This window comes from Alosa sapidissima, chromosome 3 (assembly GCF_018492685.1).
Source record: "Alosa sapidissima isolate fAloSap1 chromosome 3, fAloSap1.pri, whole genome shotgun sequence".
Taxonomy (NCBI): Eukaryota; Metazoa; Chordata; class Actinopteri; order Clupeiformes; family Clupeidae; genus Alosa; species Alosa sapidissima.
In genome coordinates, this window is record NC_055959.1 from 12,532,964 (window position 1) to 12,549,466 (window position 16,503).

Genomic DNA, 16,503 nt, shown 5'->3' on the forward strand with positions numbered 1-16,503 from the left:
TGTTAAGGTCCAGGAAGTGTATTTATGACTGGCTGTATTCAAAACTGAGCTTGATGTTTGGATTTGAAGAGTTCAAGAACAGATGGAATTCTGTAAGTTGTTCTAAAGGGCCTGAAAAAATGAAACATAGATCATCAATATATCTTCCATACCACCTAATGTACTGTTTGAATGGGTTCAGATCACCAAAGCTGTATTGATCTTCCCAAAGACCCATGAAAAAGCCTGCAAAATTAGGTGCATAAGCAGTCCACATGGCGTTACCTTTCTTTTGGCGGAAAAGTCGATCCTGAAACAAAACATTTTTGTTATTTAGTGTCCACTTTGGAAGATCAACAATGAATTCAGTCAGAGGTGTATCATCGGGTCTTTTTTGTAAGGCCTGCCTCAGGGCCTCAAGGCCCTCCTCATGGTCAATATTGGTGTAGAGTGCCTCGACATCCATTGTAACAAGATATGCATTGTTGACGTTTTGAATTTCATCCAATATAGAGAGTACATGTGTGGTGTCCTGTATGTAAGCTGGTAGTGCCATTGTGAGGGCTTTGATGTGAAAGTCAATACATTTTGATGCTGGTTCAGTGATTGATCCGATGCCACTAATAATTGGTCTCCCAGGTGGTTCCAAAAGGTTCTTATGGACTTTTGGTAGCATGTAAAAAACAAACAGGGTAGGGTCATTGGGCAGCAAAAAGTCATATTCCTTCTTTGTAATCCACTCATTATGAAGACCATTATCCAAAATTGCAACAAGATCAGCTCTCACCTGATTTAATGGGTTGGTAGCTAGAGGGGTATAATATTGTGGATTGTTGAGTTGTTTCATGGCTTCTGTTATGCATTGTGCTTTTCCCCAAACTACAACAGCACCACCCTTATCTGCTGTTCTGATGACAAGGTTATCATTATCTTGCAACCACTGAATTGTGCGTTTTTCACCAATAGTCAAGTTGGATTTCATTGCCCTGTTCCCCCCTTCAAACAGTCTCTCAACATCATAGGTTATTTTTTTGGTGAATGCGGTCAAACATGAATTATTTACTGGGGGAAAAAAGTAGATTTAGGTCTAAATGGGCTGAATTGCTCAACATCACTCACAGTGGGTGTATTCATTGAAGTCACTGTTTGTGCACTTCTAGGGTTGTTGTGGTACCAAACTCTTAGATGTAAATTACGAAAAAACTTATACAGGTCCACTTTAGTCTAAAAAAAATCAGCTTGGTGAGTGGGAGCAAAAGACAGGCCTCTAGAAAGAACTGACAGGCAGTCATCAGACAAGTCGGTACCTGATATATTGATTACTGTCTCCAGGTCCGGACCCGGTGTTGTGCCAGTGGACGTAAGGTGTGGCCTGGTGGCCCATCCACGTTTTGGTCTTCCACGTCTCGTCCTCTTCTTCTTCCTTTGGGTTTGGCTGCTTTTCTTGTTGATAAAAAATCCTAATCCATGGGCCTGGGGTTTGAACTCTCATCCTCACTGGTGGTGGCACTACTTGGCAGACTGAAAGACACAGAGTGCACACGTCCTGGTCTCGAATCACGACGAGGTCTTTGGGTTCAAGAGTACACAGAACCATCTGAATAGTCCTGTTTGTCACGTTTAAATTTCCGGAGTTTTACTTTGGCAATCTCTTTTGCTAGTTTGTCAACATCATCATTCAGCGTTCTCTCCTGTTCCTCCATTTCTTTTGAATTTGACACTATTTTACTGAGTTATTCTCTTGTCTCGTTAATTGGGGGCCAAGCAGCGAAGCTGCGAAGGCACTCATTGTGTTTCTACCTTTTCCTATTATTATTATTCAACATCTTTCCTCTGCCATTGAAGTCTATGGCAGCCCATAGAACCGTCTGGTGAAAAGTTGTGAAATTTGGCACACTGATTGGGGACAGTCTCATGATTAATTTCACCAAGTTTCATACCGGCACCTTGAGCGCTCTAGCGCCACCAATAGGCCAAAGTTGGACATGCGTTCACACGCGTAACTTTTGACCCGTTGACCCGATTGTCAAAAATGAGGTATCGTTGGATTCCTTGGACCAAGCCGAGTTCAACGCACTCTGACGTCATATTCCGCCATGATGGATTTTCCGCCATTTTGGATTTTGTCAAAAACCTTTAAAAAGTTTCACGCCTCACATAAATTGTCCGATTTTCATGAAACTTAGTACATATGATCTTCAGACCAAGCCGCACAAAAGTTGCGTCTTAGGAACTAAAACCATTCTTTCGTAACAGCCAATCCAAATTTGTGGCGAAGCCGCCAAACAGGAAGTGAGCTCATATATCCGCAACCATTTCATGTACCATAACCAAACTTAGTACGCGGACTCAGGACCCCATCAGGAGGATGTTCAAAAATGGTGGTGACCTTTGACCTCTAGGGGGCGCTGCAATTAAGAAAAATTGCATTTTGGCTTGTAGCTGCTGTTGTGTTTGGAATTAAAATGTACTAGTGGGGTCTGTTAATGCTGTTGGAGGTCCATAGGCTGACCCAAGCCAAATTGTGATGTCATCGTAATTGATTAGGCCGCCATATTGGATTTAATCAAAAACACCTAAACGTTTTCACAGGTCACAAAGTTTGTCGGATTGTCACGAAACTTGATGCAGATGATCTTTAGACCAAGCCTCATAAAAGTTATCTCTTTTCGTCTTCAAATCTAAAACCGTTTGCCTGAAACAGCCAATTAAAATTGTCGGCAAAGCCACCAAACAGGAAGTGAAGTGATATCTCAGCAAGGTTTTCTCGTATCAAGACTAAACTTGCCACATGTGCTCAGGACCCAATAAGGAGGAGGCTCAAGAAGGTTGGTACATTTTGACCACTGTGTGGCGCTATAATCACAGGAAGTAGGCTCATATCTCAGCAATGCTTACACATATTGAAACCAAACTTGGTACACGGACTTGAGACCCCATCCTGAAGACGCACAACAAATTTGGAGTCTTTTGACCACTAGGGGGCGCTATAATCACAGGAAGTGGGTCATATCTCAGCAATGCTTTCACATATAGAAACTAAACTTGGTATATGGACTTGGGATCCCATCCTGAGGACACACAATACATTTGGTGACCTTCGACCACTAGGAGGGCGCTATAATTAGAAAGACTTTTTCGCATTGACACCAAACTTGGTACGTTGAGTCGTAAACACATCCTAAGGACCCACAATAAATTTGGTGACATTTGACCACTAGGGGCTCTATGATTAGCAACACTTTCACCTATCGCAACCAAACTTGGTATGTGGACTTGGGACTACATCCTGAGGATGCACAATTAATTTGGTTTGCTTTCACCTCTAGGGGTGCTATAATTATCAACACTTTCACCGATGTAAACCAAACTTGGTATGTGGACTTAGGAGTACATCTTGAGGACACACAATACATTGGGTGACCTTCGAATCCAGTCCAATCCAATCCAATCTGATCTAACACAACACAGTCAAGTCCAGTCCAATCCAATCCAATCCCAACTCTTGCTTAACTGCTTGCCCCCCTCATTGCTGCTTGCAGCTATATTTGTTAGTTGTATTTCAGCTCTTTGTCTCTTACTCTCCTCAATCAGTAGCAAAATCAAGTCAAGAGAGCACTTATTTAGGATAGCTTCCCACTTACTCTTGAATCCCATGTTGTCTTTGCCAAAAGAGGGAAACTTCACAACCTTAGTTAGTTTGTTAGTTTTTCTGAATCTTCTTCCTTTCACCATCTGGGCTAAGGTTGAGATAAACATCAAAGATGCTTTACTACGAGCAGAAACTGCAGGAGCTACTAAGATATGGTGTTGCAAGATTCTCCTTGTGGTGGTATTCCATTGTGAGTGGATGGTCGGAGCGGCCAAATTGTTGAGGACCCTTCTGCAATGTGCAATCTGCATTTTGCCCCTGAACCTGTACACTTCGTCTGAGAGGGGCAGCAAAGAGCAGTTAGCCTTCACTTGCAGAAGGGTCTAACTGTGGGCTCTCTTTAGCCACTTCCATCTTGAACTGGTCTCGGCTGCCATATCTCCGTGGTGGCTTTCTTCAGAAGTTTTGAATCCAGGCCAACCTTCTGTGGGATGTAGCAGACTAATGTTGCTGGGAAGCCTTATATTAGGCTATACTTTCAAGTAGTTTTTCTGATCTTCTTCTCACCTTTTGGGCTATGCAGGCATAATTAGAGTGTTTTTACATGGCAACGCTTTATCCTTAACAATTCAAGTCATGTTTTTGAAATTTTCCTAGTTTTTCTACATTCAATGTGGTGACCAGCGACAAGCTATTCTTATGTTTATGGTAGCCTATTCATTGATTTCAATTCACTCATATAAAAGTCTTTAAAACCATGCCATTGGCGTAATGCCACTATCAATATCATAATACTCACAAAAAGATATAGTCACTATAGAGTGAAACACAACATTTTATTGTCTGTCAAAACATACACTCACACACATACACACCCTCATACAATCCCACAAATGGTCTCGCATTCACAATACCAACATAAGTATAAACAGTAGCATCAGAACATTTTGAAATCTTTAACATTTTAGAGATTTTACTATAAGCCCCCAATTATTAGAGGTATTCTTTCACACAACCACATACATTAATAATATATATGTTTTGTTTTGAAAATTCAAGAAGAATCCCTGTTATAGTCTTTCTTTCATTACATTGTGTTACCATGGCTTATAGTCCTATAGTGCAAGGCTATATATGTTTCAATTACTGCTCTGTAAATCTTTTTACAGTAAACATTCATTATGCATCCAGTAAATAACTGCAAGTGTATGAAATAGCATGTTCCTTCATAGGAACACTGACACTTTTTGGAAAATTAGCTTATTTGCCATTTACTCAAGAGTTCTAACCATTGTGTTTCAGACTGGGTTATTGCATGCACAGACAAGAGATGGGTATGTATTCTCTTAACTCTATTTTCTCAAAATGGTGGCATATTCTTCTAAATAACAAAATCAGGAAGACGGTGTCTTTTCATTAAACACACACTGTATAAACTATATACTATATATACTTAAAATCAGGAAGACAGTGTCTTTTCATTAAACACACACTGTATAAACTATACAGCCCGCAATTATAAAAAGGTGTGGGTTTTAAAAAATGTGTTTGTGAGAGGCAGTGTTGACATATATGCTGGCCAATATATTGCTCACTCAAATAGACTGCCCTGCAACTGAATGGACTCAGGTAAACTATTAAAAAAAAACATGCCACACCCCTTTCTTATCTATAACCTGTCTTTGTGTCTACATCTGTTCATCCATCTCTGTGCTTTGTAGTGCTGTAAACACTGTACAGTTCAATGTTCATACACTGCCCTGTCAGGGAAATACAGGGACTACGTGAGTGAGGAGAAGGAGCCTATAGGGAATAGACCCCCCCTCCCCCCCCCACACACACAAAGGGAATAGGGTGCCCCCCCACACACACACACCGTCCTCACCCCCAGCCCCATCTTCACCCCTGCCCCACATACCCATGCTCATTTCCCACACTGCCCCTTATTGCCAAGTACTGCTGGACTGGCCTTCTCCGGTAACTAGAAACACTGGACTTAAGGAGCTGTGGTTGGAGCTACCTGCCCAGGTAAACTATTAAAAAAAACATGCCACACCCCTTTCTTATCTATAACCTGTCTTTGTGTCTACATCTGTTCATCCATCTCTGTGCTTTGTAGTGCTGTAAACACTGTACAGTTCAACGTTCATTCACTGCCCTGTTAACAGGAAATGACAAGTGGGTCATGGCCTTTAATGGCCCCCAACCATAAAATAGCACAGATGAAGCTCACCACTTTGCATTGAAATTATTGCTTTTGCCAGTACCTGCTCACCTGTACGCATATGCACACACATAAGCATTATGCATTCACCAGGCCTACCCATCTACCTTCCTAGTTTGCACAATGACATCAAAAGTCAGGGCAACTTTGAGCTCCAACCACAGCTCCTTAAGTCCAGTGTTTCTAGTTACCAGAGAAGGCCAGTCCAGCAGTACTTGGCAATAAGGGGCAGTGTGGGAAATGAGCATGGGTATGTGGGGCAGGGGTGAAGATTGGGCTGGGGGTGAGGACGGTGTGTGTGTGTGTGTGTGTGGGGGGGGGGGGGGCACCCTATTCCCTTTGTGTGTGTGTGTGTGTGCGTGTGTGTGGGGGGGGGGGGGGGGGGGTCTATTCCCTATAGGCTCCTTCTCCTCACTCACGTAGTCCCTGTATTTCCCTGATTGGGCTTCCCTGATAGGGTTTCAAAGCCGTTTCTATCAGACTATCTCTGGTATCATAGCACTACAGGAACACTGTTGTGCTGGGGATTGAGTCAAGGCCAGCATGGCCCTTTGAGGTTGGCTGCTAGCCATGATTCTCAATCGGGCAGAGTGGCTAGAGGTGAAAGACCACACTGGTGGATGGGTGCAGCTCAGAAAGCTGCCAATTGATCTCCAGATGCTGGGCCGATCGGTTACTGAGAAACAGGTCTCGGATTCAGGCCTCTTTGATTCCAGTCTGGGCCTCCTGGCCCCGAAATTGTCAGAGTTGTAAGGACAGGACCCAAGAGATTTCAAGCCTCTTTCAGGCAGAAGTGCAAGTGAAAGCAAACTCACTTTATTGCGACCACAAACTCACAAACTCACTCTGACCTGACAAAAAACTGACAAAGGACAGAGGAACAGAGGGGTGTAGATATACACAGACTTAACTTAACAGACTGACAGATGACTGGACGAGACCAAGAAGACAATAAATGGGGAACAGGTGAGAGCAGAAACAGAAGGAAATTAGCAAGGCAGGGAGTACAGAGACTTTCTAATGAGGAGACACAGCACTCAAAAAATCCTGCACAGAACTGCATGGGGTTAGTTTGTAACGCCAGTTGTCTACACATATCCCGCCCCTTCCATGGCAAAAATGTTGACATGTAAATACATTGTGCCAATCATGTGGTGTGTTGTGAATACATCATGCGCATTTCTGCCTAAAAAAATCCCCGATAAGTGCCCAAAAAGCGTTACAATATGGCTTGACTAAAAGGACTTTGGTACAGACCAAATAAGGGGAGGGGCAGAGACAGTCACATGACAACAGACAGGTAAACAGAGAGCGCATGGGAAACGGCAACAAGCACATGAACACAGAACATTATACAAAATGGCCACCAGGATGGCACAAAGGCAGTCAGTCCAGGCAGGATCCTGACAGAAATGGACACAGAGTTCTGGACAACCCCTTGCTGTTGTTGTGGTGTTGTTATTTTCCAGCCTCCATTTTGACTGATTTAGAGTTTAGGCCCTACAAAAAAAAAGCTAATTACAAACTACATTCTGCATATGTGGACCAACCTGAGAGAATCCTTTTCACAACAGCATAGGTTGATCCTTCATTGACTAAGCTGCAAACCAATTTAGAAAAATAAAGAATATTGATACAGGCAGTCAAATCATTCCCTAAATTCCAAAGGCACACTGCATAATCTGACTGCCTGCTCAGTCACTCACTATTCAGTGACTGTTAAGGACTGTTCAGTCTTTGTGTAGATGTTCCTAAGCAAGTACTCATACTGGTCATAATTGTCCAAAAAGTATTTGGGAGCATACATGTGTTCTTTGGGGTCTGTGGGTGGGTAGTGTCCCACTGACCCATCGAACCAGCCTCCAGTTCTTATCAACCTGCGGATGTAGCTGAGCTTGCGTTTATCCTCGAAGTCGCCCCACCGCGGGAAGTCACCATTTTGCGCTGAGACAAGCTTGTAGTAGATGCCCTCAGGCTTGAAGCACCAAGAGCAGTGCCAGCCAGCATAGTGAATTGGACTCCCGATCGACCAGGGTACCAAAATACGGCCTGTGTTGTTTTCGTAAGTGCGGAAACCGGGCATGGAGTAGTAATCACGCCGTCGTAAATAGATCCCGTTGCCTTTATAAACATCAAAGAGCATCCTGACAGTGCAGCCGGACAACACATCCAAGGTGCCCAGCTGCTTCCAAAAGAACCCGTAGATGGACTTACGCAGGTGCAGCCTGAACGGTTCCGTCCAGCCATCGAAGAGCTTGAGGAAGACAATGCCTTCCCACACTGGGATCTCGTCTGCGTCGTTGATGATGAAGACGTCGTCCGGCCGCGCGCCACGCATGCGGGACAGGCCATTTTTCGAGAGAAACGTGCGCAGGTAATCATCGGCGATCCAGCCGTTTTGCTTGCCGCCCTTGGGGAAATGGTCCAGGAAGATGTAGAGTATCTTGTGCCGCACGTAGTCAAAGGTTCCGTTCATCAGTTGCTCGAAGAACAGCAGCTTCCGGGGAGTGCCGTATGCAGTGAAGTTGGACTCACAGACCATGAAGAGGTCCACCACATCAACCAGCTCATGGAAGCGGGCGTGGAGCAGATCAATCTCGTGGTTGATGTTGATGGCGTTGATGATTCGACGGGGCACTTCCCGCGGCACCAGTCTGCTCTTGGTGGGCAGGTTCGAATGCTGAACTACAGTTGGGATTCCACAGTGGTCGCCATGCCAACCTTGAAGACATCTGCACTTCACTAACCTCTTAACAGCAGATGAATTCTGTGCCGGGCCGGAGCTCATATTTTTTGATTCGACGCTGAGAAGTGCTCGCTGGTTTGTATTGATTTCCTTGGGTTGGTTCTCTACTAAACTTTCCTTGGTGGATAGTTTTGTTCCTCTCCGGAAGCACTTTCCCCCAGATCTGGTCCTCACAAAGTAACTTGTGGTGTCATCTTGGAGTTGGAAAATGTGAAGGTGAAGCTCACCCATGGGCCCTGGTGGTTTTGGAGGAAATGGTTTATACATCCCCACATCCTGTTAAAAGTAAGAGAGATAAGAGTTAATTCACATGTAACCATTTTCAGCTAAACACAGCAATATGTTTTGAAGCCTTGTACCATGTTTTTTTTACTTGATATGCAATTAACCATGATTAATAAAACATACACTGGACTTAGTATCAGAAATAATGTGATCCTTATATTTGTTTGCAACATGTTGTTCTTGCTTCAGGCCTGGAGTCTATGAGGGCATATATCCTGAAAAGGATTATACAGTATATTAAAATGATGGTAAGACTGTGCAACTATGCAAGCTACAGTAGATGGGGCAAGACAACATCGGCTCCTTTCCCAGTTACCAATGTGGTTAGACAAGGTGAAATATTGTCATCTGTTCTTTTTCATTTGTACATGGACTTAAACTATCCACCTATTTAACTGTTCAGTCATTCCAACTATATTAAACCTCATCTACCTAGTTCAGTCATTCCAACTACATTAAACCTCATCTACCTAGCAAATAATTTAACCTTTTAAACCATCCACTTATTTAACTGTTCAGTCATTCCAACTTTATTAAACCTCATCTACCTAGTTCAGTCATTCCAACTATATTAAACCTCTTCACGTTGGTTGCCAATTAGCACATCATCTGTTTTAACAATATATTTCACACCATATGTTTTGCATTTTCATGCACTAGTAATTCCCTGGAATTGCGTTTTCTAGTTATAAACTATACACTAGGCTACTAAGTAACGTCAAGAGTATTCAATTTGCTGTTATGAATTAATTGTATAGGCCTACTGTTATGAATTAATTGTATACTGTTTGTTGTCTTTCTTAATGGGGTTTTGTAATGTCGGGACAATTTATCTTAGGATAGCTAATGTTTAAACCATAAATTATATACGTTGGAGAGAGATGCCGTTGGAGACGCGGCGCGCGCTGGGAACGCAATTTAAAAGTGAAAAATACTTAGCGAACAGCTTATTGCCTATCTACCAACATTATATGGGGGAACCGGAATTCATTGTTTTTTTGTCTTATTGTAGGGCTTGATCTGACTTTATCCCGTGCATGGGCGTAGATTTAGGGTGGGACGCTAAGGACTAGTCCTAATCAAAATTTTAAGATGACAAAATTGTCCCCACCAATATTTTAGCGAACTTATTTGTACTGCTGATCATTCCGACAGCCAGCACGACAATACAAGAAACGTCAGGGTTATCTGACACGCAGGCTACACGCACATTTGCAGTGGCAGTCAAGCGAGCAGGTGTGTCAACGACAACGGTAAGTTACCAGGGCTGTCTGCCAATGCATACCCCATAAAAGGCCAAAGTAAAACATTTTGATATTGAATTTTACTGACAGAGCTTTCAATTCGGCAGCTGTGGCCTACTGGTTAGCGCTTCGGACTTGTAACCGGAAGGTTGCCGATTCGAACCCCGACCCCTCGTTGCTACCCAAGCGCTGCTGTTGTTGCAGGCAGCTCACTGCGCCAGGATTAGTGTGTGCTTCACCTCACTGTGTGCTGAGTGTTTCACTAATTCACGGATTGGGATAAATGCAGATATTAAAATATACTTATACTTACAATTAACCACATTATAATCAATAGGCCAAAATCATAATTGTGTATCTGTGCCGAATTTCGTAATTCAAGTCCAGTGTAGAACTGAATAAGAAAATCATAAGGCTGTATATCTTGAACTTCCAGTATGTGAGAAACTTGGCTTGCCTTAATATCTCCAACCTCAAGTATGCAGCTAATAAGGAAATATAATTGTTATTTAATTAAACAAGGTGAACTTCTCCCCACTGTGCAATGCAGAAAAGGATGCTACAAGGAAGGGAATTCAAACACACTCAACACCTTACCATCTAATTGATGTCATTGTGGTTCATTGAGATATCTGACATTTTTTCTGTTAATTGGCTTGGATACAAAAGGACATTGCCGCCTTTGTCGGTGTCCTTATGTGAACTTGCACAGGTAACCTTGCTCATCTTTACTTGCGTACGACTTCAGTGCTTCAGGGCAGCCGTGGCCTACTGGTTAGCGCTTCGGACTTGTGACTGGAGGGTTGCCGGTTCAAACCCCGATCAGTAGGCACGGCTGAAGTGAAGTGAAGTGAAGTTCCCTTGAGCAAGGCACCTCACCCCTCACTGCTCCCTGAGCGCCGCTGTTGTTGCAGGCAGCTCACTGCGCCGTGATTAGTGGGTACCTCACTGTGTGCTGCGTGTGTTTCACTAATTCACAGATTGGGATAAATGCAGAGACCAAATTTCCCTCACGGGATCAAAAGAGTATTTATACTTATACTTCAGACCAGAGCTGATGCTTCAGCAAAGGCCGTCACTGAAAAACTGTGAATGTCGTTGAACACAGCTGTTCTCACATTAGCCATCTCACATTAACCATTGTTGCCTAATTACCAATTATTCATCAAGTAGTATCTACTTTTTTTTTTAGTGTTTTTCACATAGTATTTTGCAGTATTTTTAAAATACAAAAATACACACCAATAAAGTATTTTGATACAAAATACAGAGCCATTTCCTTCAACCCAATAAAATAAAAATTACAAAATACTATTTTGTATTTGAAATACATATTACATGTTTCAGAAATCTTGACATGTCTAAGTTTTGGGTTGCAATATACAGGTAGTGGGCTCTCTGTTAATTTTAATGAGTAGGCCTAAGCCTAAAGTTACAGCATTTCTATCACAATTGACCAGACTTTGACCTTTGGTCTGCTTTTAACAAAATTCTGGCTATGATTGTTCCTTGTATTGCATCATGAGCCATCACTGTGCCTATTGCATTCTACTGTTGTTAGCCTTAAGCCTAGCTCAGTCATTATGTTATACCACAACAACATAACAATCAAATTCTATGATTGCCACTGATGTGAATGATCTCACAAATCACACAAACCAAATCAAGTTTTAAAAAAATCGCAAAAGTATCGAAATTGAGATTCTTCAACTTCACTTAGTATTGAAACACTAATGTTGGTATTGTGACAACAGGAGTTGGGGATGTGTCCCCACCAAAGCTGAGACCAAACCTACGCCCTTGTAAGAGTTGGCTTCACCCACAGATGTGTGGGCTTGTTACTTTGACATTTCATGTGTGTAACATGCTCCCGGCGTCGTGAATAAAGCTGCAGTCTCACACCAGTTGTCTTGGATTAATTTTGACCACAAAATCTTTTAGCAAACATCAATAAACGGCACAAACACGTTTGAACTGAGAGTTATCTGTGTGTCAACGAGGTTAAGGGTAACATTAAGTTCCCTCATTTTGCTAATTCCAGTTAAACGGCCAAAACTGTCTCGAGTGTACTCATTGTAGAACTGCTTTCAATGGCCGGACTGTGTAGCTCGGTTTAGCAAGCTAAGCCTTTTGCCGTAACACCACATACTCATAAGTTGCATCTTAATTTATTCTCACATGAATGCACATTCCCTACAATGTCTGTGGGAATAGTTTTAACAAGTAATGTGTACCAGTTGGTTATGTTACACTGACGATACAGTTAGCAACCTAATGATGCTACCTATGTTACACTGACGATTAGCCAGTTAGCAACCTAATAATGCTACCATTGTATATAGCTTCCAGAGAAATTTGTCGTCAACATTGGGCAATCGAGGGTGAATTAGGTTGTTAGCATACACTGGGCAGTTAAGTAAACACAATTCATTTAAATTATTGTGTTCAGAAACAAGCAGAACTCCACCTGAATGTAAAACAAATGTATAAAGTCTAAATGCTAGTGAGTTCGCCCATTGACTTCCATCGTGTGATGTTAGCATGCTTTCCCCCTCATGGGGGGCGGTAACCTTTCCGAACGTCTTAACCGACGGTATGTATCGGGAAAGAAGGAACATTGGAGAACGCCACATGAAAATACATCTTTGGTAAGTATTTATCATATGGGTATTGTTGGATTTACAACACGGTTACAATGTCTACTTAACTTTAATGCGTTGAAACTAAGACCAGCATTATTAACCTTTCCCGATTCTCACCGACACTAGTAAATGACGCTAAGCGTTGTGGACTTCAGCAACCAATGAGAATTGGACTTCAGCCCCTGAATTTTCTGATTGGTTGATGAATTGTGGAACAAACGTAACGTTGTTGACAGTTTTGAGCGAGCACACAGACGAAGTTGAGCGAGCGCGACAGAGATCTCCTGAGGAGGAATAGTGTATGTGAGCACGTACAGTGAAACTGAAAGAAAGGGGGCTGATGTTGCACATACATATTGATATTAGCAAACAGGCAAAGACATTTGTGGAGCACAAGATTCCTGTTTGCTCAACTACAAGTTTTTTTGTGCTCGAGTTTCATTTTTCCTCAAAATATAATTTGTGTGCTCGCTCAAAATATTTTTCTGCGCTCAAATTGTGCTATTGCTTGCTCATAAAAGTGGAACAAATGTAACTCCATAGGCAAGCACACTTTCGCAGTTCCCGCCGGAAATGCAGTCTAGTTATTGTTATATCTTGACTTGATATTTGCAGATACTGGTAAATTGAATACCTACAGTACTCCTACAATACAGACTTAAAAACACAAGCATAATGTGCTACAACTACAACTACAACAGTTGTAGTTATGTTTTAATTGCAGTTGCTTAAGTAAACACACTTCTCTTATGTCCTAATGCCAATATAGTAGACACTAGCTGCTAGCTTGTTGACATAATTATTCAACAATATTGCCAATTTGGGCACATTCTGGCTTTGTGTTACATCAGCCTTCAATGCAGTAGCATAGTCTTTTACATACACATTAATGCACTGAAGCAGTTACTCTTGGTCTAGAATTCACCAAGGTCAAATCCACAGCCTACAAAGGCCTTCTTTTTGATATGACTGGCTGTTTTGCTGAAATAACAACAACTTTTTACCAGAATCACATACCGTTCCTCAACACTGACTGAGACAGTTTTACCCATAGTGGCACATAAACATGTGTATCAAGGCTTCTAGCAAAAATCTGTGAGAACAAAACTCCAAGAACTCCAAAGAGAGTGTCTCAAATAAGAAATCTTAAATGATTGAAAAGGGCATGACCCCAAATCTTGGACAAGTCAGTCACACCTTTTTGGGTCTTAAAAAGAGGACATATCTGGGGGAAAAACAGGATATCTGGTCATCCTGACTTCAAGGTCACTGATGGGCTCTCTGTGTGTGTTAATGCCGGCCATTGAGTATGGCAGCAGATTGTATCAGTTGTGTCCACAACTGGACTGTATTTGGTTATCAATCTCAAAACGTTGTGTGCAAGCAGATTGCGGCATGGTACTTTTGGTATTGTTTTCACTGCCTTCTGTTTTGTGTTCTTTAATGTTTGTTCATTAGCATAACAATACACCACACATTATAGAAACACTTTCTGGAACTAACGATGAACCATTCTCATCGACACCACTGGTTGGTACATTTATTCAATTAAATTACTGTCCCAAATTCAAGACATTCCCCACCTTTACTTGTTGCGTCCTACAAGCCAATTGTGATAGTTGAAGCACACCAACTCAGTGAGGGGTGTAGATATTTTGCACAGTTTTATCAAGTGGAGTGGAAGAAAGCACTGCATTTCAGTTAAGCAGCTATGTTTTCCAAACAAAAACAGCCTTAACACCACAAAAAATACTGTGAGATATTCAAGTTCTTATGAGGTATGGGTCACTTTGGACAAATCCCCACAAAACTCTTAAAATAAGGATGGCCTCACGTTAACAGTATTTTGATTTGAAATGGTGGTAAAACCAACTATTTATGGTATTCTTGGGATTTCAATATCATTTTTTAACGTATATGAATACTTTTTTGCATGCATATATTTTCTATGAACTACGGGCTGCTGCAGGAGATCAAATAGCATCAGTGCTTGAACTATTGGTTTCTGACTAGCATCAGCCTAGAAAATCGCCATGTTTCATTTTCTGTTAGTCTTATTACACTTTCTAACTTGAGAGGAGACAAGTTTTAAATAGGAAAATTACCGGAAATCACTTTTAAGCGTGATGCTAGCAGGCGAGATGCTAATGTTCTAATCCGATTCAATGATCTATGCTAGGCTGGAGCTAAAAGTGGTATCGTCTGACTCAGAGAACGGCTGGATGAACTGGAGAAAGGTAAAAATCAATTGTTCAGGGTATCTGCACATTTTCCAAGTGCAAATTTAAAGACTTTTAAGACCTTTTCAAGACATCTTAATGGAAAATTAAGACTATACCACGGCAAAAAGATACATACGACAACTTAAAATGGTTTTATACAACAGTTTTTTTTTTCTACTAATTTTAACCCCCACCCAATTTTGGATGTCTACAGAAGTTACGAAATATATTTTAGGGTCTGGGCTGCTTGCTTTTGAAGCTGGCTGTACATATCTGGTTGTGCTTACTGGCTGAGACTGACTGTGCTTCACCTGTATCTGTAATAGCCTATATTACTTGCCAAAGACATGTCCCATATACAGCACAGCAAATTAAAGTTAATCCACTACTTTACATTTTGCATACCAGTTGTATCTAAACAAACCAAAGCTTGACCGAAACATTGTAAAACCATTGTTTTGTTTTAAATTAATTAAGAGAGAGGTCCTCCTCCGGAGCACGTATTATGAACGCACGTTTTTTTTATGTAGCCAGTCGCCAACAATCAAAAAAAATATGCGGTTATATTTCACAACTTTTGCGAAGTAGGCCTACTGGGAAAGGCTGACAAGCAAGCTGCTGACAGATATTACAGGTATTATAACCAGAGACTTTCTAATGTGGAGACACAACACTCAAAAAATACTCTATAGAAATGCATGGGGCTAGTTTGTCACGCCAATATGGCCATTGTCTACACATATCCCACCCCTTCCTCGGCAAAACGTCGACATGTGAATACATTGAGCCAAAGGTGGAAAAAGTACGAAAATATTGTACTCAAGTAAAAGTACCAATACCTTGATGAAACATTACTCAAGTACAAGTTAAAATACCGATCTGAAAATGTACTTAAGTAAAAATAAAAAGTATTTCATTTAAAATGTACTTTAAGTAAAAGTTACTTAGTTACTTTTTTTTTTGGGGGGGGGGGGGGGGGGGTACCAGAACAACCAGTTTTACCAGAGACTTTCTAATGAGGAGATACAGCACTCAAAAAATCCTCCATAGTAATGCATGGGGTTAGTCAGTTGTCTACAAATATCACAACCCTTCCGCGGCAAAACGTTGACATGTGAATACATTGAGCCAATCATGTGGTGTGCTGTGAAGACATCGTGCCAATCATCTGTTGTGATCTCGCTGCTGGAGCAAGATTGGTGTCGTGAAGCCTTACGCACACGCATTTCTGCCGAAATAGATGCACGATAAGTGCTCAAAAAGCAATGCAATATGGCCGCCGGGTGGAGGTACTTGCCTGAAAAGGACTTTGGTCCTAGCTTGAGTTGCTGCAGCCAGCAGCTAAGGCAGCCATGTTCATGCTCCCAGTGTGTAGCGCTGTAGCTGCAGCAACTCGAGCTAGGTAAAACCGATTGTTTCAGTTTTGTTCATACCGACAGTACTCGGTGACGTTGAGAAATGGAGATCTATGTGAAAAATCACCGGAGTTCTCCTTTAAGTTTGAGCAGTAGTTGATTTTCAAAGTTAGTTGCACTCATCCTTGTGTCGCTTTGCAGTGAACAGTAATCC

General features: G+C 41.8%; 1 protein-coding gene across 2 annotated transcripts in view; it reads right to left on the reverse strand.

Moving 5' to 3' along the window:
- Positions 1-6,595: 6,595 nt before the first annotated feature.
- Positions 6,596-16,503, reverse strand: part of mgat3a (beta-1,4-mannosyl-glycoprotein 4-beta-N-acetylglucosaminyltransferase a) — a 54,171-nt gene continuing 44,263 nt past the window's right edge. For both annotated transcript variants that reach the window (XM_042086998.1, XM_042086997.1), the window contains one exon: positions 6,596-8,817. In XM_042086998.1, the coding sequence (XP_041942932.1) occupies positions 7,501-8,808 (1,308 nt within the window). In that variant the 5' untranslated portion in view covers positions 8,809-8,817 and the 3' untranslated portion in view covers positions 6,596-7,500. The remainder of the gene's footprint in view (positions 8,818-16,503) is intronic.